At 39.1% G+C, this 24,841-nt stretch overlaps 1 protein-coding gene and 1 long non-coding RNA gene across 2 annotated transcripts in view; one reads left to right on the forward strand and one right to left on the reverse strand.

Annotated features, from left to right (window-relative positions):
* prpf6 (PRP6 pre-mRNA processing factor 6 homolog (S. cerevisiae)) overlaps nucleotides 1–14,590 on the reverse strand; it is a 64,447-nt gene extending 49,857 nt beyond the window's left edge. The window contains exons 1-6 of the mRNA XM_028811678.2: nucleotides 14,330–14,590; nucleotides 12,750–12,915; nucleotides 10,620–10,738; nucleotides 10,293–10,371; nucleotides 5,850–6,026; nucleotides 4,647–4,802 (exon numbers count right to left, since the gene is read on the reverse strand). Coding sequence (XP_028667511.1) covers nucleotides 4,647–4,802; nucleotides 5,850–6,026; nucleotides 10,293–10,371; nucleotides 10,620–10,738; nucleotides 12,750–12,915; nucleotides 14,330–14,544 — 912 coding nt within the window. The 5' untranslated portion in view covers nucleotides 14,545–14,590. The remainder of the gene's footprint in view (nucleotides 1–4,646; nucleotides 4,803–5,849; nucleotides 6,027–10,292; nucleotides 10,372–10,619; nucleotides 10,739–12,749; nucleotides 12,916–14,329) is intronic.
* LOC127529421 (uncharacterized) overlaps nucleotides 1–24,841 on the forward strand; it is a 155,209-nt gene that overhangs the window by 48,837 nt on the left and 81,531 nt on the right. The gene's annotated exons all lie outside the window — the stretch shown is intronic.

The raw sequence follows: 24,841 nt of genomic DNA on the forward strand, positions 1-24,841 counted from the left end.
GTGGACCTGTGGGGCCTCCGTAGCTTCCTCCTTTTGTCTCTGGGGTGCAGCGCAGAATCCTCTTTTTTGTGTGGCTGTGTCGTTAATCGTTAGCTATGGGCGCGTTGTTGCTTCATGTCTTATTTACATTAGTTGAGCTCTTTCGTTTTTGGGCCGTGACTCCTTCATTCGCGGTGGATCACACTTCGCTTGCGGTTTATGAGACACGCGCGGTACTCGCCTGCGCACTGTGTCTCATGGTCCCATCGCTGTGTACCTGCGTCCATATCCGGTTTATTCTTGGTTAGTAATATGGATATATTATATATATATATATATACACACACACACACACACGAGACAAAGGTCTGTGATGCAGTTTGCAGCTGAAAATTTGGACATGAACCCAGCATATGCAGGATTGAAAAGAAGAACATGCAAATAGTAAATAAGACTTTATGACCAACACCCTCTGAACCCCACCTCATCAATCTCCAAATCCCAAATCAACATATCCTACCCTCCTTAATTGCTATATATTGCCTCAGGTTCCTGTAAGGCTGGGTTTATATTTCACATGAAACAATGCATGCGCCTGTGGACGCCACTGCTATGCAAACAGTGTACTGTTTATACTTGTGCATGTACTTTATGTAAATCTGGAGGATTCCACCAGGTGGCAGAGATATCCTCACAATGAGAAAATATCATTCAGCTTTACTGAAATGTGAATTGCCGGAAGCATCCATTAAATTTCCAGGACACCATGCCATAATATCTCTGAAAAGAATGGATATTTAATTATTACATCTATCAATCCAGGGATGCGCCCATTCCACCAAGCAGAAACAATCCCTGGATGGGGCATCAGCTCATCATAAGGTGAATACAAGTGCACACAAACACTAGCGATTAACAAATGGGTTAGTTTTAACATGTTGTTTACAATGTTCTACTTTAATGACAAAATAAACTACAAGATTAAAGTCAAAAATTTCCACTTCAGTCACAAACAGACCTTTTTTTCTTCAGTGTCCCTAATTCTCTGTAACTCAAATTCACTTCCATACATTCTGATGCTGTTGAGAACGTGCAAGAAGATGTTATGTGAGAACTTTAAAATGTATTGCATTGTGACAATGAGGAAAATGCAACTCTTGTATTGCTTGTGTGAGAAATAGACAAAGAAAACCACTACAAATGCGTTTGTATGTCAGCATTTTTTTTTTTTTTTTTTTTTTTAAGTTTGATAATTTGCTTCACCACATCAAACCATTCATCAAACATTGAAGATCGCACATTGATCCTGTAGGATCTGCAAAGCGGCTTGCTGTCAAATGTTGATAGTAAACTAAGACTCTGATGTCACGTTCCAATTTGAACACACTATGGCCCCCAATTGCTTACTGGTACTGCAACTTGCATGCGCGCTGTGTTAATTTCTGAGGACGTGCTCTAAGGATGCATCAAATGAACGCTGGGAACATGTGGCAGTCATGATGCATGCATGTACACATTCTGAGCATGAAGTATAAACTGGCCCTAAGCCTAACCATTTCGCTCTGATGAAGATTCCTGGTGGGAATCGAAAGCTTGGGAATAAAAAACTATTTTAAGATATGTGATTCATTTGCTCCCTTTGTGGATATCCAGCTACAAATTATATATATACAAACACAGTGCATCCGTAAAGTATTCACAGCGCATCATTTTTTCCACATTTTGTTATGTTACAGCTTTATTCCAAAATGGATTAAATTCATTTTTTTCTTCAGAATTCTACACACAACACCCCATAATGACAGCATGAAAAAAGTTTACTTGAGGTTTTTGCAAATTTATTAAAAAATAAAAAAATTGAGAAAGCACATGTACATAAGTATTCACAGCCTTTGCCATGAAGCTCAAAATTGAGCTCAGGTGCATCCTGTTTCCCCTGATCATCCCTGAGATGTTTCTGCAGCTTAATTGGAGTCCACCTGTGCTAAATTCAGTTGGTTGGACATGATTTGGAAAGGCACATACCAGTCTATATAAGGTCCCACAGTTGACAGTTCATGTCAGAGCACAAACCAAGCATGAAGTCAAAGGAATTGTCTGTAGACCTCCGAGACAGGATTGTCTCGAGGCACAAATCTGGGGAAGGTTACAGAAAAATTTCTGCTGCTTTGAAGGTCCCAATGAACACAATGGCCTCCATCATCCGTAAGTGGAAGAAGTTCGAAACCACCAGGTCTCTTCCTAGAGCTGGCCGGCCATCTAAACTGAGCGATCGGGGGAGAAGGGCCTTAGTCAGGGAGGTGACCAAGAACTGATGGTCACTCTCCACCAGGTCTCTTCCTAGAGCTGGCCGGCCATCTAAACTGAGCGATCGGGGGAGAAGGGCCTTAGTCAGGGAGGTGACCAAGAACCGATGGTCACTCTGTCAGAGCTCCAGAGATCCTCTGTGGAGAGAGGAGAACCTTCCAGAAGGACAACCATCTCTGCAGCAATCCACCAATCAGGCCTGTATGGTAGAGTGGCCAGACGGAAGCCACTCCTTAGTAAAAGGCACATGGCAGCCCACCTGGAGTTTGCCAAAAGGCACCTGAAGGACTCTCAAACCACGAGAAAGAAAATTCTCTGGTCTGATGAGACAAAGATTGAACTCTTTGGTGTGAATGCCAGGCATCATGTTTGGAGGAAATCAGGCACCACTCATCTCCAGGCCAATACCATCCCTACAGTTAAGCATGGTGGTGGCAGCATCATGCTGTGGGGATGTTTTTCAGCGGCAGGGACTGGGAGACTAGTCAGGATAAAGGGAAAGATGACTTCAGCAATGTACAGAGACATCCTGGATGAAAACCTGCTCCAGAGCGCTCTTGACCTCAGACTGGGGCAACGGTTCATCTTTCAGCAGGACAACGACTCTAAGCACACAGCCAAGATATCAAAAGAGTGGCTTCAGGACAACTCTGTGAATGTCCTTGAGTGGCCCAGCCAGAGCCCAGACTTGAATCCGATTGAACATCTCTGGAGAGATCTTAAAATGGCTGTGCACCGACGCTTCCCATCCAACCTGATGGAGCTTGAGAGGTGCTGCAAAGAGGAATGGGCGAAACTGGCCAAGGATAGGTGTGCCAAGCTTGTGGCATCATATTCAAAAACACTTGAGGCTGTAATTGCTGCCAAAGATGCATCGACAAAGTATTGAGCAAAGGCTGTGAATACTTTATTTTTAATAAATTTGCAAAAACCTCAAGTAAACTTTTTTCACGTTGTCATTATGGGGTGTTGTGTGTAAAATTCTGAGGAAAAAAATGAATTTAATCCATTTTGGAATAAGGCTGTAACATAACAAAATGTGGAAAAAGTGATGTGCTGTGAATACTTTCAGGATGCACTGTATATATAATTAAAAAAAAAATTGTGTCTATGCACATGCATTACAATATAGAAAAATTAATTATTACACCAAGCCCTTCATTTTTTTAATGACCAAGAGGAGAAAAAAAATAAAGTTTACAAGATGAAATTCAACCTTAAAAAGAAAAACGTAAGACTTCTGGCCAACATTAAATTTAGCCATGCCATTAAAAAGGTACCCATAACTCATTGCTATAGTTGTGGGTAGGAATGTAGATCGACTAGTAAATCAAGAGTTTTGCCTTTTGGCTCAGCTCTTTCTTCACTACGACTGATGGGTACAATGTCAGCATGACTGCGGACACTGCTTCACTCCACCTGTAGATCAAGATCCCAACGTACTCAACTCCTCTGCTTGAGGCAGCACCCCTCTTCCCCAACTCGGAGGAAACACTCTACCTTTTTCCAATGAAGAACTGGACCATGGGAAGTGACCAAATGAACTAGATCACAGATACTGTACAAGCAGCAGAAGAGTTTCCTTCACAGGGTGTCTGGGCTCAGCCTCAGAGATAAGGTGAGATGCACAGACATTTGGAAGGAGCTCAAAATACAGCCCCTGATTTTCTGCTAGTTGAGGTGGTTTGAGCATCTCATTAGGATGCCTCCTCAACACCACCCTGGGGTGGGGTTTCGAGCATGTAAAGGAGAAGACCACTTCACAGCAGACCAAGGACATGCTGGAGAGATTATATCTCATGGCTAACCTGAAAACACCTTGTTATGCCCACAGAGGAGTTAGAGGTGGTGGAGGGGAAAAGGGACATCAGGGCATTTTTACTTAAACAGCTACTCCTGTGACTTGAACCTGGATAAGCATCAGAAAATTATTATCATTAAAAAGTACTCGTTTTGATATATCCAATAATGCAGTAGCTGAGTCATATAGCTTTAATAGGAAAAAATTTTATAATTCATAAGAAAACATTCTAAATTATCATTTTTTGCTGTCCACAGTGAAGAAAGTGCCTATATTTCAAGCAGATAGTTTCTGGGATCTAGAAGGTAGGAGTAATCATATGCCAAGTTAAAGCAAAATTATAAATGGTGATGCAAAGGACATTTGTTGAATTCAAATGGAATCACCTATGATTTCTCTTACACATAAAAATAGCAAACAAGCAAGATATACTACCACTATTATCTGTCCCAACTGCTGTTATCTAGTCACTGTACCATTGTGCTGTCCAATATACATTATATATTTTTTTTTGTTTGTGTTCAGGATGCTAAAAAAAAAACCACAAACAATATATTACCTGGCTAAGTCGCATGTCCATTAGCGTATTTCTTGCCTGACCAATTTTTCTCATATCCAGCTCACCAGTACCTGGTGTCATTAATCCTGGAGTCATGCCTCCAGGGTAAGGTGTATTCAGTCCACCAGGGAAAGGAGAGTTAAGTCCACCAAATTGCTGAAAACAAACAGTGTAATGAAGCAGTTAATAAACAAAACAATCAGAAGTAACAAAATATACTGAACTAAAGTAATTTTTTAAAAGAGCTCCATGGCTATACATTTTATTACCACTATAAATCCTGTTGAAAACAGACTTTTCTTCACAAGCTACCAATTTGGAACTTTGATCCTGTAATTGGACTCGCTTGATTTGTAAATTAAAAAATAGGGATGAAGTAAACAGTAATGGTGAGTTTTGAACAAATTTTAGTGGCTTTGCATGACTCAAAAAAAAAAATCTCTTCTTGCTAGAGAAGAATGGTAGTAGGGTAGTAGTGGTTACATGTGACAGGTTTGCCTGGGACTAAGAAAGTTTACAGAAATTGGGAAAGGAACACAGAAAACAAATAGAACTTGTTTCATTCTGCTCAAACTGAAGCAGCTTTTTAAATTTATAATAAAGATTATGTCTTGAACTGACTTATATCCATACATTTAAGGCCACTTCAGTAGATTGACACACTGCACAACTGTATATGTGCTGGATATGAACAAACAAGAAGGCACATAAGAAAATGCATGATACTTCAACATTTTTGTATTCAGATGTGACTCATAACAATCACACAAAAGTGAGATTTTAAAGTAACTGTTGAAAAGAATAAACATGGTTATTTAGGTATAAAAGTTATAAATAATTATCATTCAATTAATATCCCAAAGCGATTGAAAACCAAAAATAAAAAAAATAAAAAAATCAGTATAATACTCATTTAATATATGATTTGCTACAGAGAATTTCAGTCAGAAAATGTTCAATATTCTATAATTAATTAAAAGAAATTGCTAATATAAAAAAACAAATTAAGACAAAACATCAATCAATCACTACTGACTTGTAGTTACATATACTACTATATATTCTTTAAATAGAATAATGACAATATATAAACAAGCTTAATATAAAATGAATATATATGAAGTAGTTCCAAATAAAAGTGTAAAATTTCAAACTTATTTCTGCATTTTTTTTAATTTAAGGATTTCAAATCACAATACAAACCGACTGTCTGGGATCAACTGAAGTGTGGTTTTCTCCAGATTGTAAATGTTTAGCGAAAAAGCTGTCTGGTACAGGTGTTAGTTTTTCATAGCGAGGGTTCCTCTGACGCTTGTTTCTGGCATCTCCAACTTCAGGTATGCTGAGCCATTCCTCTTCTGTTACCTCTGCAAGTTTTCTCTACAGAATAAAATAACAGTAATAAAAATCATATTAAGCCAAAAATAGTATAAAAATGTATTTTATTTTTTGCTCTATTTTCATGTAGATACCAAATAACCTGCTTTACACATTTATACAGAATCATTTTAAAAAAAGACAATGTATACATTTTTTACGGTTTCTGTAATGTCAAAAAAGCCACTTGATAATGCTCTTTTTTTGACTGTAACAGGCAAAGCATATTTAGGTAACATATTCGAATAACTTATACTACTTTCATTTTTTAACCATTAAAATAAATGAATACTTTTATACCTAATGAATAAATGACTAATAAAAATGCACAAAAAACATTATATCACACTTCTTCCTGGGGACAAATAAAGTTCTGTATCTATATAATATGCACTATTGACTTATTATTATAAAAGTTGCAATAAAGTATTTCTAACACCTTTAAATTATTGCAACTGAGAGGGAAGCTGCAGAGTAAAAAACATTTTTGACATTATCCAGTTCTTTAAAGATACTAGCAAGTTGTAACCTACTCTTTCTGCGTCTGGACAAAAATCATAATGTAAACATCCATGATCCATCCATCCATCCATCCATCCATCCATTGTCTCCCGCTTATCCGAGGTCGGGTCGCGGGGGCAGCAGCTTGAGCAGAGATGCCCAGACTTCCCTCTCCCCGGCCACTTCTTCTAGCTCTTCCGGGAGAATCCCAAGGCGTTCCCAGGCCAGTCGAGAGACATAGTCCCTCCAGCGTGTCCTGGGTCTTCCCCGGGGCCTCCTCCCGGTTGGACGTGCCTGGAACACTTCACCAGGGAGGCGTCCAGGAGGCATCCTGATCAGATGCCCGAGCCACCTCATCTGACTCCTCTCGATGCGGAGGAGCAGCGGCTCTACTCTGAGCCCCTCCCGGATGACTGAGCTTCTCACCCAATCTTTAAGGGAAAGCCCAGACACCCTGCGGAGGAAACTCATTTCAGCCGCTTGTATTCGCGATCTCGTTCTTTCGGTCACTACCCATAGCTCATGACCATAGGTGAGGGTAGGAACATAGATCGACTGGAAAATTGAGAGCTTCGCCTTGCGGCTCAGCTCCTTTTTCACCACGACAGACCGATGCAACGCCCGCATTACTGCGGATGCCGCACCGATCCGCCTGTCGATCTCACGCTCCATTCTTCCCTCACTCGTGAACAAGACCCCGAGATACTTGAACTCCTCCACTTGGGGCAGGATCTCGCTACCAACCCTGAGAGGGCACTCCACCCTTTTCCGGTTGAGGACCATGGTCTCGGATTTGGAGGTGCTGATTCTCATCCCAGCCGCTTCACACTCGGCTGCGAACCGATCCAGAGAGAGCTGAAGATCACGGCCTGATGAAGCAAACAGGACAACATCATCTGCAAAAAGCAGTGACCCAATCCTGAGCCCACCAAACCGGACCCCCTCAACACCCTGGCTGCGCCTAGAAATTCTGTCCATAAAAGTTATGAACAGAATCGGTGACAAAGGGCAGCCCTGGCGGAGTCCAACTCTCACTGGAAACGGGTTCGACTTACTGCCGGCAATGCGGACCAAGCTCTGGCACTGATCGTACAGGGACTGAACAGCCCTTATCAGGGGGGGCCGGTACCCCATACTCTCAGAGTACCCCCCACAGGATTCCCCGAGGGACACGGTCGAATGCCTTTTCTAAGTCCACAAAACACATGTAGACTGGTTGGGCAAACTCCCATGCACCCTCCAGGACCCTGCTAAGGGTATAGAGCTGGTCCACTGTTCCGCGACCAGGACGAAAACCACACTGTTCCTCCTGAATCCGAGGCTTGACTATCCGACGGACCCTCCTCTCCAGGACCCCTGAATAGACTTTTCCAGGGAGGCTGAGGAGTGTGATCCCTCTGTAGTTGGAACACACCCTCCGATCCCCCTTCTTAAAGAGGGGGACCACCACCCCGGTCTGCCAATCCAGAGGCACTGTCCCTGATGTCCATGCGATGTTGCAGAGGCGTGTCAGCCAAGACAGTCCTACAACATCCAGAGCCTTGAGGAACTCCGGGCGTATATCATCCACCCCCGGGGCCCTGCCACCAAGGAGTTTTTTGACCACCTCGGTGACCTCAGTCCCAGAGATGGGGGAGCCCACCTCTGAGTCCCCAGGTTCTGCTTCCTCATTGGAAGGCATGTTAATGGGATTGAGGAGGTCTTCGAAGTATTCCCCCCACCGACCCACAACGTCCTGAGTCGAGGTCAGCAGCGCACCATCCCCACCATATACAGTGTTGACACTGCACTGCTTCCCCTTCCTGAGACGCCGGATGGTGGACCAGAATCTCCTCGAAGCCGTCCGAAAGTCATTCTCCATGGCCTCCCCAAACTCCTCCCACGCCCGAGTTTTTGCCTCAGCAACCACCAAAGCCGCATTCCGCTTGGCCTGCCGGTACCTATCAGCTGCCTCCGGGGTCCCACAGGACAAAAGGGTCCTGTAGGACTCCTTCTTCAGCTTGACGGCATCCTTCACCGCCGGTGTCCACCAGCGGGTTCGGGGATTGCCGCCACGACAGGCACCGACCACCTTACGGCCACAGCTCCGGTCAGCTGCCTCAACAATAGATGCACGGAACATGTCCCATTCGGACTCAATGTCCCCCACCTCCCTCGGGATGTGGTCGAAGTTCTGCCGGAGGTGGGAGTTGAAGCTACTTCTGACAGGGGGCTCTGCCAGACGTTCCCAGCAGACCCTCACAACACGTTTGGGCCTACCACGCCTGACCGGCATCCTCCCCCACCATCGAAGCCAACTCACCACCAGGTGGTGATCAGTTGACAGCTCCGCCCCTCTCTTCACCCGAGTGTCCAAGACATGTGGCCGCAAGTCTGACGACACGACCACAAAGTCGATCATCGAACTGAGGCCTAGGGTGTCCTGGTGCCAAGTGCACATATGAACACCCCTATGCTTGAACATGGTGTTCGTTATGGACAATCCGTGACGAGCACAGAAGTCCAATAACAAAACACCGCTCGGGTTCAGATCAGGGGGGCCATTCCTCCCAATCACGCCCTTCCAGGTCTCACTGTCATTGCCCACGTGAGCATTGAAGTCTCCCAGTAGAACGAGGGAGTCCCCAGAAGGTATGCCCTCTAGCACCCCCTCCAGGGACTCCAAAAAGGGTGGGTACACCGAACTGCTGTTTGGTGCATACGCACAAACAACAGTTAGGACCCGTCCCCCCACCCGAAGGCGAAGGGAGGCTACCCTCTCGTCCACCGGGGTAAACCCCAATGTACAGGCTCCAAGTTGGGGGGCAATAAGTATACCCACACCTGCTCGGCGCCTCTCACCGGGGGCAACTCCAGAGTGGTAGAGAGTCCAGCCCCTCTCAAGGAGATTGGTTCCAGAGTCCAAGCTGTGCGTCCAGGTGAGCCCGACTATATCTAGCCGGAACCTCTCAACTTCGCGCACTAGCTCAGGCTCCTTCCCCTTCAGAGAGGTGACATTCCACGTCCCAAGAGCCAGTTTCTGTAGCCGAGGATCGGACCGCCAAGGTCCCCGCCTTCGGCCACCACCCAACTCACACTGCACCCGACCTCCTTGGCCCCTCTCATAGGTGGTGAGCCCATGGGAAGTAATGTAAAAAGTAAACATCCATGATCAGGATCTAAATGTTCTTTTTAAACATGTAATATGGGTCTGAATCACTCTGACACAGCCGCTGATGCTTGTCATGTGGCAGTGTAACACTCTACCAAATCATCAGCACAATCTGCAAACTTTCAAAGCTTCCTTGTTTTGTGGGGGAAAAGAAAATACTTTTCTTACAACTTGTCACAGTTAAACAATGCACACCGCACTAGCATTTACCATGAATTATCTGATGACCCTTTATTTTATATATCACATATTTTAGGTAAGATCTGCCTTCAACCATTGGGGTGAAGTGGGGAGGGGCATGTTGAAGTAGGCACCGTAGTTGGAAGGCAAATACAAAACAACTTTTTTTTTTTTTTTTTAATAACTTTGAATTTGTCAGACACTTGTCAAATCAGTCTTTCAAATAACATAAATCATATGGTGTTCTGGTCTTGAGCACCATATTACTGACAAATTGCAAACCTTTCATGTGCAGAGTTAAACTTTGTGCAGGAAATGTTTTACAGCAATATTCTTAAAGAAAAATTGAGTTTCTTTGAAAAATGAACTTCATGTACAACTTAAGGCTTCACCAAAAAAAAACAAAATCCTGTTACAATTGTTACTTAATCACTTACTTTCAAGTCAGAAAATTGCTGCTGAATCTTTGGTCGCTCCATACGGTATTTCTCTATCTCTTCCTTTTCTCTTTGCTCTCTGAAAAGTTAATGCATACTTCAATATTACCAAATTCAAGAATTTTAACTAAATTATATAAAAAATTTCAAAATCACCCGTTTATCTAGCTAAATTAAACAAATACTGTAATGAGGTTAGATTAAGAATTTTTAAGTAGTTGCTTGTTATTTTTTTATGTATTTGGTATGTACCCATATTCCAGAAGAAGAAAAATTGATCCATTTAACTGGACGAGTTTATGATAGGCAATTACTCTTTACTATTACCTTCTGTCTTTTCTCCTCTCATCCATTCGTTTATCAAGTGCAGCATAAATTGCATCAGCTTCTTCATCATCTTTTTCATAAGGACCACTGGAAAACAAACTACCTGCATAGCCATTAAACTGTGGAAAAAAAAAATCAAATATCTTAAAAATTTCTCTGATGAATTCTAAAGTTATATATGCAACATCCTTTCATTTAACTTTGAATGGGACTTCTTTCAGTGACTTAAAAGTTAAAAACGAAATCCAAAAAAATTAACCTTATGAAATACTAACAGTGAAATTGTTTGTACTACTTAAAAAAAAATCTAAATTTTGCCTTTCCTTTGGTAACTTAGCAACATGGACAAACACCTTTGGCTTAACATTTATCAGATCTCTTTTCCTTTATGGAAATCAATGGCAAAAATATTTCACTTAGTTCCATATTTTCAAAAAATTGTAACGGCTCAAAAATAGTATTGCTTATTTTAAAACATTACTTTTCAAATAACTGGATTAAAAATAAGTATTGCTGCCATAAAGTAAAGAAAAATATAAAGTTGTAGAGTTCCAAAGACACTCACTAACTAGGTGGATGCTCTGTAATTAATGGGCTTATTAGCCAAGGTTGATTATTACCTTAGTGTGCTATTATGGCCAGCTGCTCCCCAAAGCCTTTTTTTTTTGGATCAGTAGGTTCACAAAATGAGTGATTACAACAAAATTATCCAAATTTTAGGCATAATAATAGCTCATAATCTGTGCTAAAACTTTCATTCACATGTTTATTATGTTTGCCAAATGTGCTGCCTATTCTTAATTCTTTATATATTTATATACACAGATCAGCCACAACATTAAAAGCACCTGCCTAATATTGTGTAGGTAACCCTTGTGCCCAGCTTAAAAAAAAAAAAAAAAAAAAACTCTGATACATCAAGGCTTGAACTTCACAAGACCTATGAAGTTGATATGTGGTATCTGGCACCAACACATTTGCAGCAGATCCTTTAAATCTTCTAAGTTGCAAGGTGGGGCCTCGGACTTGTTTTTGCAGTAAATCCCACAGATGTTCGATCAGTCAACACCTTGAACTCTTTGTCATGCTCCTTAAACCATTACTTAACAACTTCTGTAAAATGGTGGGGTGCATTATCATTCTGGTGAGGTGTACGTGGTCTACAATAGTCTTTAGATAGGAGGCAGATGTCAAAGTAACATCCACATGAATGCCAGGAACAATAGATACTTAGCAGAACATTGCCCAGAAAATCACACTGCCTCCACTGGCTTGCATTCTTCCCATACTGCATCCTGATGCCATCTCTTCACTTGGCAAACAACACACATGCAGCCAGCCATATGCACAATCTAAAAGAAAACATGATCCCTCAGGCCAGGCCACCTTCTTTCATTGGCCTTTGGTCTAGTTCTGACACTCGTGTGCACACTGTGGGTGCTTTCTGCACTGGAAAGGATCAGCATGGGTACTCTGTTCAGTCTACAGCTCCGTGCCTCCATACACTTTAAGCTGTGATGCACTGTGTGCTCGGACTCTTTTCTCACATGGCCAGCATTTGGTTTTCCAGCAATATGTGCTATGGTGGTACTTCTGTGGAAACGGAGCAGGTGGGCTAGCCTTTGCTCCCAATGTGCATCAATGAGCCCTGGGTGCCCATGACCCTGTAGCAAGTTTACCAATTGTCCTTCACTGGATCACTTTTGGTAGGTATTAACCAAAGCATATTGAGAACAATACATGATACTTGGACCAAGTCATTCAGCTGTTACAACCTGGCCCGTGCCCAAGTTGCTTAGATCCTTACGCTTGCTCATTTTCTTGCTGCAACGAGATGATCAATTAATTCAAGTGTTGGTAGTTTTAATGTTATGGCTTACCGCAGTATAGTTACTTAACCATATTATTGACACTAGATACATTAAGAAGAAATACAAATGCCTATAGAGCATATACTATACATTTCCATATTCAAAATAATTAGCGCTTTCTGTTTAAATGCTGTTATACATTTATATTGGATGTTATTTTATATAACACACTAACTAAACTGTATTTGAAAACAGGTAAAGGACTCTAAATTTGTAATTAGTAAAAATACACTAAATACAGATAGTCCATAATTAACACCTCATCGTAATTGGTGTCATTAAGGTCTTCATCATCATCATCAGCCTGATTCTTCTTCATCTGGTCACCAACAGTTCTCTTCCCTGGAGGTGCATGTCGGTCATCCACTGGGTCATTCGCATCACGGGCAGGACCAATATCAGAACGAGTGGTGAAACCAGTTGCACTAAACAAAAGCAAGTCAATTAGAATTCCATAAAAATAGTAACTTCCACCTCTTGCCTAACAGCAAAAACTTTTTACTTTCCTTCCTTATTTAATTCAATGCAAATTAAACCAGTGCTTGCAATTTGGTGACATCTTACGATGAAAATTAATTGGTGATTGTTTTGATTGTTTTTAAAATCAATATAGGTTTGGACATTGCCTTCCTGATGACAGCAAATTAAACAAAATAACTTTTCCAATCTTTGACTTGTTATATTAATTTAATGAGAATTCAAGTATTTAAAAAGTCACTAATATAGACTAAATTAAGCAAGCATTCACATAGCATATCCTTCTCATGACAATAAGGTTCATTTGGAAATAATACCTGACATTTCTAATTTCCCTTAAAAAAACAAAGTCTACAAATCAAAAAGGTAGAGATCCTTTTAGCCCACTCTCTAAAGAATGCATATAGACATCTACAGAGAGATGTTAAAAAGGGCATAAATAATTAAAGATTACCATGTAAAGAATTTTGTAGAACTGAGAGAAACTACATCTCATTTTACTTCATTACTATCTTTTACAGACAATGCCAACTAATCTGTACTGTAACCTGCTCTACAAGTCACAATACTAATATACACACTTTTTGAAACTGCAACAAATACAATATCTTTTTGTTCTTTCAAACATAATAAACCTATGAAACTGCAATTTGGAAATCATTATTAAAAACAAGACTTATGAAAATATGCAATTAATAACTTCTAAAATAGATAACTGCACTTCGATGTTGTCAACTGATGCAAAATGTTGTTGCTGATCTTAGGAGATAAATAAAATTAATAAAACAACCGTGTCCCTTACTAAGAAAAGCCGTTTAGGAAGATGAGAGGAGCAAAGTTATACTTTCAGTACGTTCTCTTTCAAATTGTTCAACGGATCACACCAAGGCAGTTTTAATACACCTGTCACTTTAAATAGCACAGCCTAGTCTGCAAAAACATTAATTTAAGGGTTAGTGTGAGGACATCACAGCAGCAGACAAATTATATATATATATACGAAAGCCTCTCTCTGTTGTGCTCTGCTTTTATGCTTTAAACATACAAGCATCTACTAGTAGTCATTAAACTGTGCTTACAATTTAAAACCGCGATCTTTAAAATCACTTTCTGAGAGTCTGAATTTGAATGTCATCACTAAGCATATCGAGAAGTTTTTAACACCGCATGATCTCCTGCAAACAACTCCTTGCGCGGTCAAAAATAAAGTTACGCAGAAACGGATAGCCATTACATCAAACCGCAATATTCGCTTCATCGGTTCATGCATCTTGAATTATACTCATCTCAATTCGTATTAATACTGCTATAATATTACTTCAAAAACATCAAACACTCCCAACAAATCCAGAATTATCTTACCCTCTACCAAGACCAGGCACATATCCTAGGGGAGCAGGCATGCCAAGAAACGGTTTCTTCTTTTTATTAAGCGTGCCTGTGAGGCTTGAAGTGGCCCCGGTGCCAGAAAGACTTGATGTAAGAGCCCCACCAGGACCGGAGCCGGCTCCACCGGGGCCGCCGCCGGGTCCGGTACCTCCAGCGGTACCCATTCTCGTTGTTGTTGTTGATGCCATCTTGCTCAACTCTCCGCCGTGCACCGGAAGCCAGGCTACCTTTTCACTGACGTATGTTCCGCTTTGTTTGTCCTTCTACAGCACGCGGTTACTTTTGGCACCCCTGGTGCCAGGAGACTGGTAGTACATGATTATAAGATAATGTACCCTAATGGGTCACGTTAACCTCGCAGTGCTCCGCGAATTTCTTTATAGTTCTCTGATTTAAAGCTTGTGGTGGATTCAGTTCGAGACATTGGAGAATAGACGGATTATTGTTTTCATTTCGCTTTGAATTTTGTAATTTTACCGGGCACCTCATGATTTACTCATTTGTTAAAAATGAGAAATTTCAAACATAAACATGGTATCGTTTTAGACCATTTTAAGGTCAGTTATTACGAATATAATGTTAGTTTTTATCTTTTACCAAGGATGCTCTATGAGATGGTGAAAAATGACACATTTATATTACAATCAGTCAGATTTAGACTTTAAATATATTAAAGCACAGATTTTAAAATTTCAAATATTTGACACAACTATTCTTGTTCATTATGTACTTCAGCCTTATGAAGTAAATTATTACAATTCTTCTTATGAAGTTCTCGAATCAGAGTAGCTGACTCATTGTTTTTTAGTTTTCATTTCAATACTATTACATATATAAGGGAATTAACTTTTTGTCATCTTTCTTTAGATTAACCATGAGTGGGATAAACTAGACATTGTTCATCTTTGCTATAAGCAATGTACTGATTGAGACTATTATTCATAATTCACTTTATGCTGTCTAGCAGTGAATCCAGAGATACCCAGCATTGTGTTCAATTGCATACAAAATATAAACAGCTGGGCCATTTCATGTTACTGATTGATGTTAACTTGAACTTTATTGCCAGATAACATCGTTCTTTTGCATCGATACATGCAACACGTTTAATAAAATTAAATAATACAATATACCATGCATGACACCATCACAACATTATATACAATACAGTAAAATAGAATTGTACTGCTGCCCACTAATATATCAAGTAATTCCTTATAATATAGACAGAAACTAAAAAAGCATAAATTTAGATTGGATGGAGGAGTTTACAAATCAGGAGAGGACAGTCATGGGTGTAGACAGAAAAAGGAAAGGAGACAGAACACAGCCCTGAGGGGACCTTGTGCTCAGGGTCAGGGGGCCTGAGTAATATTCAAATGTTACCATATAAATTTGTGTATAAGTCTGGTCTTGAAACCCAAAAAATCGATCATAAAATCAGACCCTGACTTATACACACATTCAAAAAATATGCTTAATTTTTTTTTTTTACATCTTCCTGCTTCCTCCAATCTCTCACCAGTTTCTCAGACACATCGAATTTTGTTGCAGCAGCACAGTTACCAATTTCTTTCACCACTTCAATGGCTTTTAATTTAAAACCAGCTTCATATTTTCTTCTGATCGAACGCTCCATCGCAGATAAGGGATGCTCTTGCAATAAAGGTGTATGAGGGTGTGAGATACAAAAAACACTAAACTGTGCAAACGTCGCTTCAGAATAGTTCGGTATTACCATGTGGTTACATAGGCACAATACATAGAAAAAAAAGGCAGTGTGCTCCGTGGTTACTCTCTCAGATGGGCGTTAGTATATCATAAACTCTTGGACCAATAGCATGAGTTTTCCGCATTTGACTTATACGACAGACATTATAAAATACTGGAAATTATACTGTAAAATCAAGCCCCGACTTATCCGTGGGAGAACTTAAATGCGAGCATTTATGGTAGTTAGATTTGCACTTGTTTCATAATGAATATTCAGCAGTTTTAATAAACAAGTCAGGGAATACAAATCACTTAGTTTTTTGAATTTCTGGTATATTTCTCAAAAAGGTGTTGAGAAAAGATGGTGGCATTTTAGTATATCAAAGTTCAATGCCTATGCAGAATGCCCTTGGCATGAACTTTGTTCACAAGCCTTTGCTCCAACAGTCTGAACACATGCCACTAGGCTAACTGGCAGCACTGGATTGTCCTCAGTGAATGAGTGAGTGTCTTGGGATGGCTTACAGCTTGTGGCTTAATGCAGTGACATTACGCAAGACATTAAATCAGCCCAGACTTGATAAAAAAAGACAGAATCACTGAAACCAGTTAGCTTTGTACATATATGGCCGCCTTAATTTCTCATCCTTCCGTTCTCTGTGGACTGGGCAAAAATAATCCAAAGCCAGAATAAAGTACTACTCTCTTCGTCTTCAGGGGGTCAAAAGTTGGAGAATCTGATAAAGAGCTAACCTTTCGCTTTCACAAAATGATTACTTTACCTCATATCAAGATGTATAGGATAGGGGAGGCCTGTTTTGAATAAAGTGCAGTAATGTATGTCTTACTCACTGATAACATATACAGTATTTTGTAATAAGACCACAAATTAAAAAAAAGAATAAATGTTTGAGGAGGAGCACTGCTAGGAACTCACCAGTTCTTCCTTGAGTGGCACTGGCAGGTAACACACTGTATTACACACATAAAGAAATAGCTTCTCAAACTTAAAGTAAAATACAGAAAAGCTGGGAGAGGTCTTCTCATAGGAAGACTGTTCTCAACCAATTTTTTCATACTCTTTGCTTAGCAACAGCAATTGTAATCTTGAATGTGTGTGCCCCTTGAAACAGTTACTTGATAAGTATGATTTGGGGTGACTTTTGGCCTGTTGTTGTGTTCTATCCTGGTCAAGTAGTATCATGAGATTCTAGGACAGTCTAGACATTTCAACTATTTGTTCAATGCTTAACAGACTGAATTTTAGACTATGTGACTACATTTTATCTAGGACTGATTGATGGTAGAATATAGATCTTGAGTCTTGCAAAGCAAAATGATGATGTGAAATGCAATAAAAAAAAGATATTTTGTGGCAGTTAGTATTTATGACTTTCATCAGCTAAAGCATGATTTGATTTGTGTTCATCAATAGGGCTGGCAAATATTTATATACAGTATGTATGTATATACTGTATATATTTATATAGATAGATAGCTAGATAGACAGATAGATAGATCATACAGTGTATACATTTTATTTTTATTATTTTATAAAAATAAAATTGAAAACATGATATAGTATGTGCCAGTACAAAGGTATGTTTCTTTAAACAATAACATATTTAAAAGAAATTAAAAAATTGTACAAAATGAAAGTATACCATCCAGCTCATCAGGCTTATATGGTTAACTACTAAATAAGTTGTCTTGATACTTAATAAAGTCAATCAGTGTCTCCTTTGCAATTACCTTACTGTTACAGCCCATTGCCTGTAAAATTTATTTTATTTGTTACAGTGTAGTTCCAAAGCTATTTTAGACAAACAAGCAATATTCTTAAGTCAGAAAATAAAGCACATCAAAGAATACAAAAACTGCAGCATGATACACTGGGTGCAGTCCTTATTGCCCATTGTAGCTTATACAGGTAAAACATGGAGGCAAATAAACATAATAGCAGAAATCCACCATGAAAGCAGCCAGTAAAGAAAATCTTCTTGGTTTAAAACAGAAATCCCATTTTGACCTGTAACAAATGCATGTTCTTTTAAGTCAGACTTTTTCAAAGAAGTTTCTCAGAGCACCTTAAACAGTATACAGGAGTATACAGGCACCAAGAACTCATCTTTCACATCCATTAACAAAATAATTCCAGCAGTGCAAGGTTAGATGGGATGTGAAAACAACTTCAGCTTCCAAATTTTTTTTTGTTCTTTTTATTTTTATTCACACCAGTTTCCATAGTATTATTACAAGGAATCTTCAAGGCTTTGTGGAAAAAATCTCCTTCTTGATTACAGCATCAGTATTTTTTGAGATTTAGTAGCCATTCAGTATAGAATAATAAAGCCTCTTTGTTGATCTTCTCTTCCCTTTCATGAGTGTTTTCATAAAATATTAACAATATTGGAGCATACAGTATCATCTCAAAATATATATATTTTTCAGGCCTGCAGCATATTGTGCATAATAAATATTTGCAAGCTCAAAGAACATTATTTAAATACAAAAGTCTTTTCAATACTTTTGCCCTAGATTACAACAAACAAAACATGATCAATGAATATATATTCATACATATTATTTTTTTGTATTAGGATTATAAGAACAATAAAAAAACATTTGAAAGATCAACCGAGGAACACTATCACCTTTGTCTATTTCTGTTTGAACAAAGGATTTCATATGTTCTAATTCTAACTGGATGTATCCATTGTAAAAGTGCATGAACTGGTGGTAGTAGTAGTTGTAGTCATAGTGGAAGTATTGTCAAGTGGAGAAAGAACAATAAAATTCTTACTTGTATATCTTGGCATCATTATATGCGTGACATAAAAGACAAACACACAAAATAAATAAAATATTCAGTGCTTCCAATATCAGCCCTGAGATGGACTGGCATCTTATTATTTTAAAATTGACAGTAAATTGACATTTGGAGAGATGACTTTAAAAGAAGGATAGAACTAGTGGCACATTGTCATTGACTCCAGAAGTGTGTTCCATTGGTAATTATACTGCATGTGCCATTTAGGGTGTCTAAATGTTAGGATCAAAGCTGAGGGATGAGTGAGAATGCATATTTTCGGTGAACCTAATCTCAGTTTTAGGTGTAAGAATGACATAGGCAATGTTCAGCATGAGAGGACCCCCAGAATGGTTTACAGCATAAAAATAGTGTGACACCCACAAATAACTGTAAGACTGATGGAGTCAGCAAAGGGCCACATTAGTATGCATCTGAAAAAGGAGGAAAGAAGTACATCAAATGAAGGCTAGATTGCCAAGGCTTGAGCTACATTTGGCCTCAAACCATTTTTTTTTTGACATGGAGCAAACCTATACCCTTTTGTCATATTAAGTGCTTGTGGTATATAAAACTCCTTTAGCTCAGCCCTTTATGTTGTGTTTGGCAAGTGCTAGGATGTGATCCACAGGTGGTGTAGGGGGCATAATGGGTGATAACAGTGACCTATGAATTACCCGGAAGGAGTGACAGAATGCTGTCATGTTTAGAACATTCCAATTTGACCAACCCAGTTACCATTTTAACAGGAACACGAGAAGGTGCATTATAATGAACTACCATTAGTAACTTCTGGTATTCAGAAATTAGACCAATTGCACTGAAGCCCTTTTGAACTTGTCTTATATTTTGGAAATGTTTCTATCTCCATTTAAGATGTTAAATATGTCTCCATTTTTAATTTCATGTTTAATCCTTTTTATAATGTGTATAAATATAATATGTATGCGTTTCTCTATATTTACTGTACTTTTTGTTAAAAATATCAATATTTCACTCTAGGGACAGATAAATCTTTATCAATATATTCAAGGGCAACAGAGTGGTTAGCATTATTGTCTGTTAACTTCAGATTATGCGAACTGCCATGGTCACTGGAGCAGTTTTTGTGGCAATTATATGTACATGTTAGTTTAATGTTAGTTTAATTGATGGTCTATCATACTTTTTAAAGCCTAATACTTGATCCTGCCAGGACAGGCTGCCCAGCTGTGTGTTATATGACGGAAAACCAAGCGTCAAAATATGACTGAAGTTCTGGTGATAGTGTTATGCAAGAGGGCAAGTCAAAAGACCATCAGTAATGTTTTCGTAAATATTACTCCTATTGTGAAAAATATTAAGCACAGAAATGCCCTATAATGTATCCACAAATTTGGTCTCATCCTATCGGATTTCTTTCATCAGTAGTAGTGGGCTGGACAGGTTGACATATGAGATTAGACAGGAGTCCCATTGTAGCAAGAGTATGGAGCAGGTTGAGGAGACCCTAGAGAGGTGGAGATATGTTCTAGAGAGAACAGGGATGAAGGTCAGTAGGAACAAAACAGAATACATGTGTGTGAATGAGAAGGAGGTCAGTTGAATGGTGAGGATGCAAGGAGTAGAGTTTGTGAAGGTGGATGAGTTTAAATACTTGGGATCAACAGTACAGAGTAACAAGGATTCTGGAAGAGAGGTGAAAAAGAGAGTGCAGGCAGGGTGGAATGGGTGGAGAAGAGTGTCAGAAGTGATTTGTGACAGACGGGTATCAGCAAGAGTGAAAGGGAAGATCTACAAGGCGGTAGTGAGACCAGCTGTGTTATATGGCTTGGAGACGGTGACACTGACCAAAAAACAGGAAACAGAACCAGAGGTGGCAGAGTTAAAGATCTTAAGATTTGCAATGGGCGTGACAAGGATGGATAGGATTAGGAATAAGTACATTAGAGGGTCAGCTCAGGTTGGACAGTTTGGAGACAAAGTCAGCAAGGTGAGATTGTGCTGGTTTGGCCATATGCAGAGGAGAGATGCTGGGTATATTGGGAGATGAATGTTGAGAATGGAACTGCCAGGCAAGAGGAAAAGAGGAAGGCCTAAGAGAAGGTTTATGGATGTGGTGAGAGAGGACATGCAGGTGCTAGGTATAATGGAGCAAGATGCAGAAGACAGGAAAATATGGGAAAAGATGATCTGCCGTGGTGACCCCTAACAGCCAAAAGAAGAAGTAGTAGCAGTAGGCAACATACAGTATGTGCTGTGGCAATATGACTCATAGTCCAAATGTGTATGAGAAGTGTAAAGTCACTGAAGACTATCAGAACTATACGAGTATGCTGATACCAGTTGGCCACATAGCCTGTTATCTGCTGTAATAAGAAGTGTCACTGTTAAAGAATGCCTTGATATCTTACAACTCTCCTTACGTGCATCATCCAATTAGTCTTTGTTTTATGATGGCATTATTTTTGCTAGTGTTCATAAGCTGAAGGAAATGGTGCTTCCTTATATGCCTGAACAGGTTTCTGACATTTATTAAGCCTTTTATACTTCTAAGATGGGTGCTGTATTTTAATATGGAAAGCATATCAAAATACTTTACCCTAAATGAGTATGTGACCCTTAAGTCTAATTTTTCTTCCACAAAGTAAATGGTGCACACTGTATGTAACTTTCCATGTACAGCAGGAGAATTATGGCAGATATTGATGATGTGGTAATTTTTTGTTGCTGCAGCTTTAATTTAACTTTGGAACAGCTGTATGATAAATATCATGTTATAGTTTTTGAAATCCACACTGTGAAAAGTGCCGCTTCATATAATTGATTATTGTACACAAGAGAGTTTAAAGTGACTATTTCCACTTGACATTTAGACATCTAACCATTAAATTATTGTAATACCCATCCAACCACAGAAAAGTATAATGTTACCTATATACAAAACACAGATTCAGAAAAAGGAAACTTCAAATGAAAATCCAAAGCATTATTTTGCAATTTTTTGGGAAAAGTAAATCACCAAGCACAAAAAAACCCTACTTTCTGTAGCTTGGCTTGGAAAAATCTTTTTTAAATTGTTTACTTTTGGTTTTACTGCGTTGCATGGAAAAATAATTGTATTTTTTCTCTGAACCTGGGAAAGCAAAATTACTTCAAGGAATTTTTCTATTTTGGTTGCAGTTTTCTCTGTAAACATTAATAACAAGATTAAGCACTAATACTGCAAAGAGGAACAGAACAGATAATAATTAAAATATGCATTCCAAGAAATGTTCAAAGTTCAGTTTGAAGTGTAATAAAATTCAGTTTGTTCAACTGACTCGTAATTGACACTTCATTTTCAAAGAATATTTGTACTCTTATACATGAATTCTTAAATATGTCTTTTATACAAAATTAGTTTATTAAATTTCTTTTAATGCCCAAAATAAAGCAAACCTAAAAATATCTGCAGATGAGGTTCCTGGAGGCTTATCAAAGAACATGGTTGCTGAAGTGCAGACAATTCACCAGTAGTATTACTAATAAATGGCTGGCAAAGATGAAGCATATCTATTCCAACAGAGCTTAATAATCTCAATACTTTTATTCAGTTTCCTAATAAATTTCCTGTTGCTTCTTCGTTTGTTTCTGGGTCTTTTTGGCTTGCACTGGTGATCCTTTTTGTGTTTCTGTTAATAAGAGTTTATAAGTCAGTTATTACAAAATTAAATAAAAGGTGAAATCAGATTTAAGAAAAGCTATCTATTGCACAGACGACTAGTTTACTACTACTGTCAGTTAAAACATTTTTCTTTTACCTGTAAAGATAACACAAAATTATTTAAGCCTGAAGTCATAGAACTGAAAAAATAATTGTCATTATTTCAGTGGCTGACAGCGCTGAAATCTTGAGTTAAGTTAACAACTAGGGCTATTTCTACGTGAAATCTGCAAAATCCTCCCGTGTCTGCAAAGATTTTTCTCTGGGTTTGCCAGTTTTTTTCTCACACGCACAAAAAATGCAAGTTAACTGACTCTAAATTGGGCCCATTATTAGTGAATGTGTGTTTGTTCCTGTCTTATACCAAATGCTGATTGGATAGTCTCTTGCTTCCATGGCAATAAATGGGCAAATGAATATGTACAGTGTGCAAATGATCATTGTTTAAATTAATGAAAAAATGAAAAATCCATGTCAATAAAGTTGATTATGGTATGTATAAGTCTTAAAGCAGGGATTTCCAACATTTTCTATGCCCTGTACCCCTAGAATATGTTTGATTTATGTTCACACCCCATACAAAAGTAGTATCACATTTGAAGAAAAAGAAGTCAAATTTCTAAATTTTGACCCAATATTTGAATCACATACAGTACTGCAGGTGAACAAATTGAACTCAGAAAAATAATCTTTTAACTCAGTCCATAAAATTTAAATATAAATTCAGCAATTTATCTTTATAAATCTCAATAATCTTGTAAATGTGTCCCATGTGAAGCTTATATGCTCGATTGATGATCTGGGGATTGGGGTATCTCACAAAGTATCAAGCACCATGAGGAAAAGACACCCAATCAACAATTGAGGGGTTTGGGGGATTTGGGTGCCGGCGTATCACTAAGCAATGAAACACAGTTGACGAGCTTTATCCCCTGATAACACCTGCACTGCAGTTCAAAAACAGATGTGCCGCACAGTTAAAACTGCTGTGCTACTACCAGAACCGCCAGAATGAGAGATGGGCTGAGTGTAAGCAGCAAGTATTGCATGTAGTTTAGTCCCCCATGTACTGCATGGCAAAAATGTCAATCAAACCTCGAAATCAGTGATGTTTCATGATCAGGGCTTGCGCAGAAATAAATTAACTAGACTTCGCCCTTCTCTACAGATCACTGTAAGATCCAAATTCCATATTCTTAAAAAAAGTTACTCGCCTTTACAAATACTTTGCCCACAGCAAGGAACCCGTGAGAAACTGCAATTCTGCGGCTCATTCATAGGTGACAACTGGATGTTAAATGCTTGATTCTTTTTATATTAAAGAACAGGAACACTAAGAAATAACCTACAAATGACAACACAGTGCTGGACTCCGAATGCACCATGATAAAGTTGGACAGTGCACCTCACTCAGTTTTGGCAAATCACGATGCAACCCTCCTCTTTTTCAGGCCTCTTGAAATGCCATGCCACCCCAGGTTGGGAACCCCTATCTTAGAGAAACAAGAAAGTCATCTACTTTTGAAATATACAGTATATGTTACTGCAGTTGAACTACCTGGTAGAGTACTGTTTTTTCGCTCATAACTATCATTATTCTCCTTTTAGCTTTTTGCTTACAAGTTAAATACACTAAATAATGTTGTGTGGTTTAATGTTTGATTTTGGTTTGCTGCTTGTAGAGGATAAACTAATGTTCTGGTTTGCTGCTTGTAATTGCATAATATCCTAAAACTTACTTAATCTTAATACATAATTCGCCTGCCTCCTCAGTCACTCACTCACTCATGTCCATCTGAAGCCGAAAGCGCAGTCACCTTCTGCGCACATCCGAAGTTGAATGCGCAGTCGCCTTCTGCGCAGCTGCCCGAAAACCTTTACGAGACCGACATCCAACCCCAACATCGCGGTAGGCGGCGGATTTACGACCGCAAAAATTCAAAGAGAAAGGTGACCTCGATTAAAGCTCTAGAGGCCTGAAAGGCAATTTCGACTACAGCTCGAGGCCTAATTACGCATTCTGATTCAATTACGCATTCATTCAATACACCTATATCAGCTTTGTGGTGCTTATACTTATTACTATTCCATATTGTACTGGAACATTCATCATTCAATATTATACTATATGCCTGGAAAATTCATCAACTAACAGTACAAGCCTGTACAGTAATGAGTAATGCGGACTACAATCATTACAAAACAACTTCTTCATTACTTATCATTTGTTCTTCATACACTGCTGACACAAACTCATCCCCGATTCATCTTACGTTGT

Source organism: Erpetoichthys calabaricus, chromosome 10, assembly GCF_900747795.2.
Source record: "Erpetoichthys calabaricus chromosome 10, fErpCal1.3, whole genome shotgun sequence".
Taxonomy (NCBI): domain Eukaryota; kingdom Metazoa; phylum Chordata; class Cladistia; order Polypteriformes; family Polypteridae; genus Erpetoichthys; species Erpetoichthys calabaricus.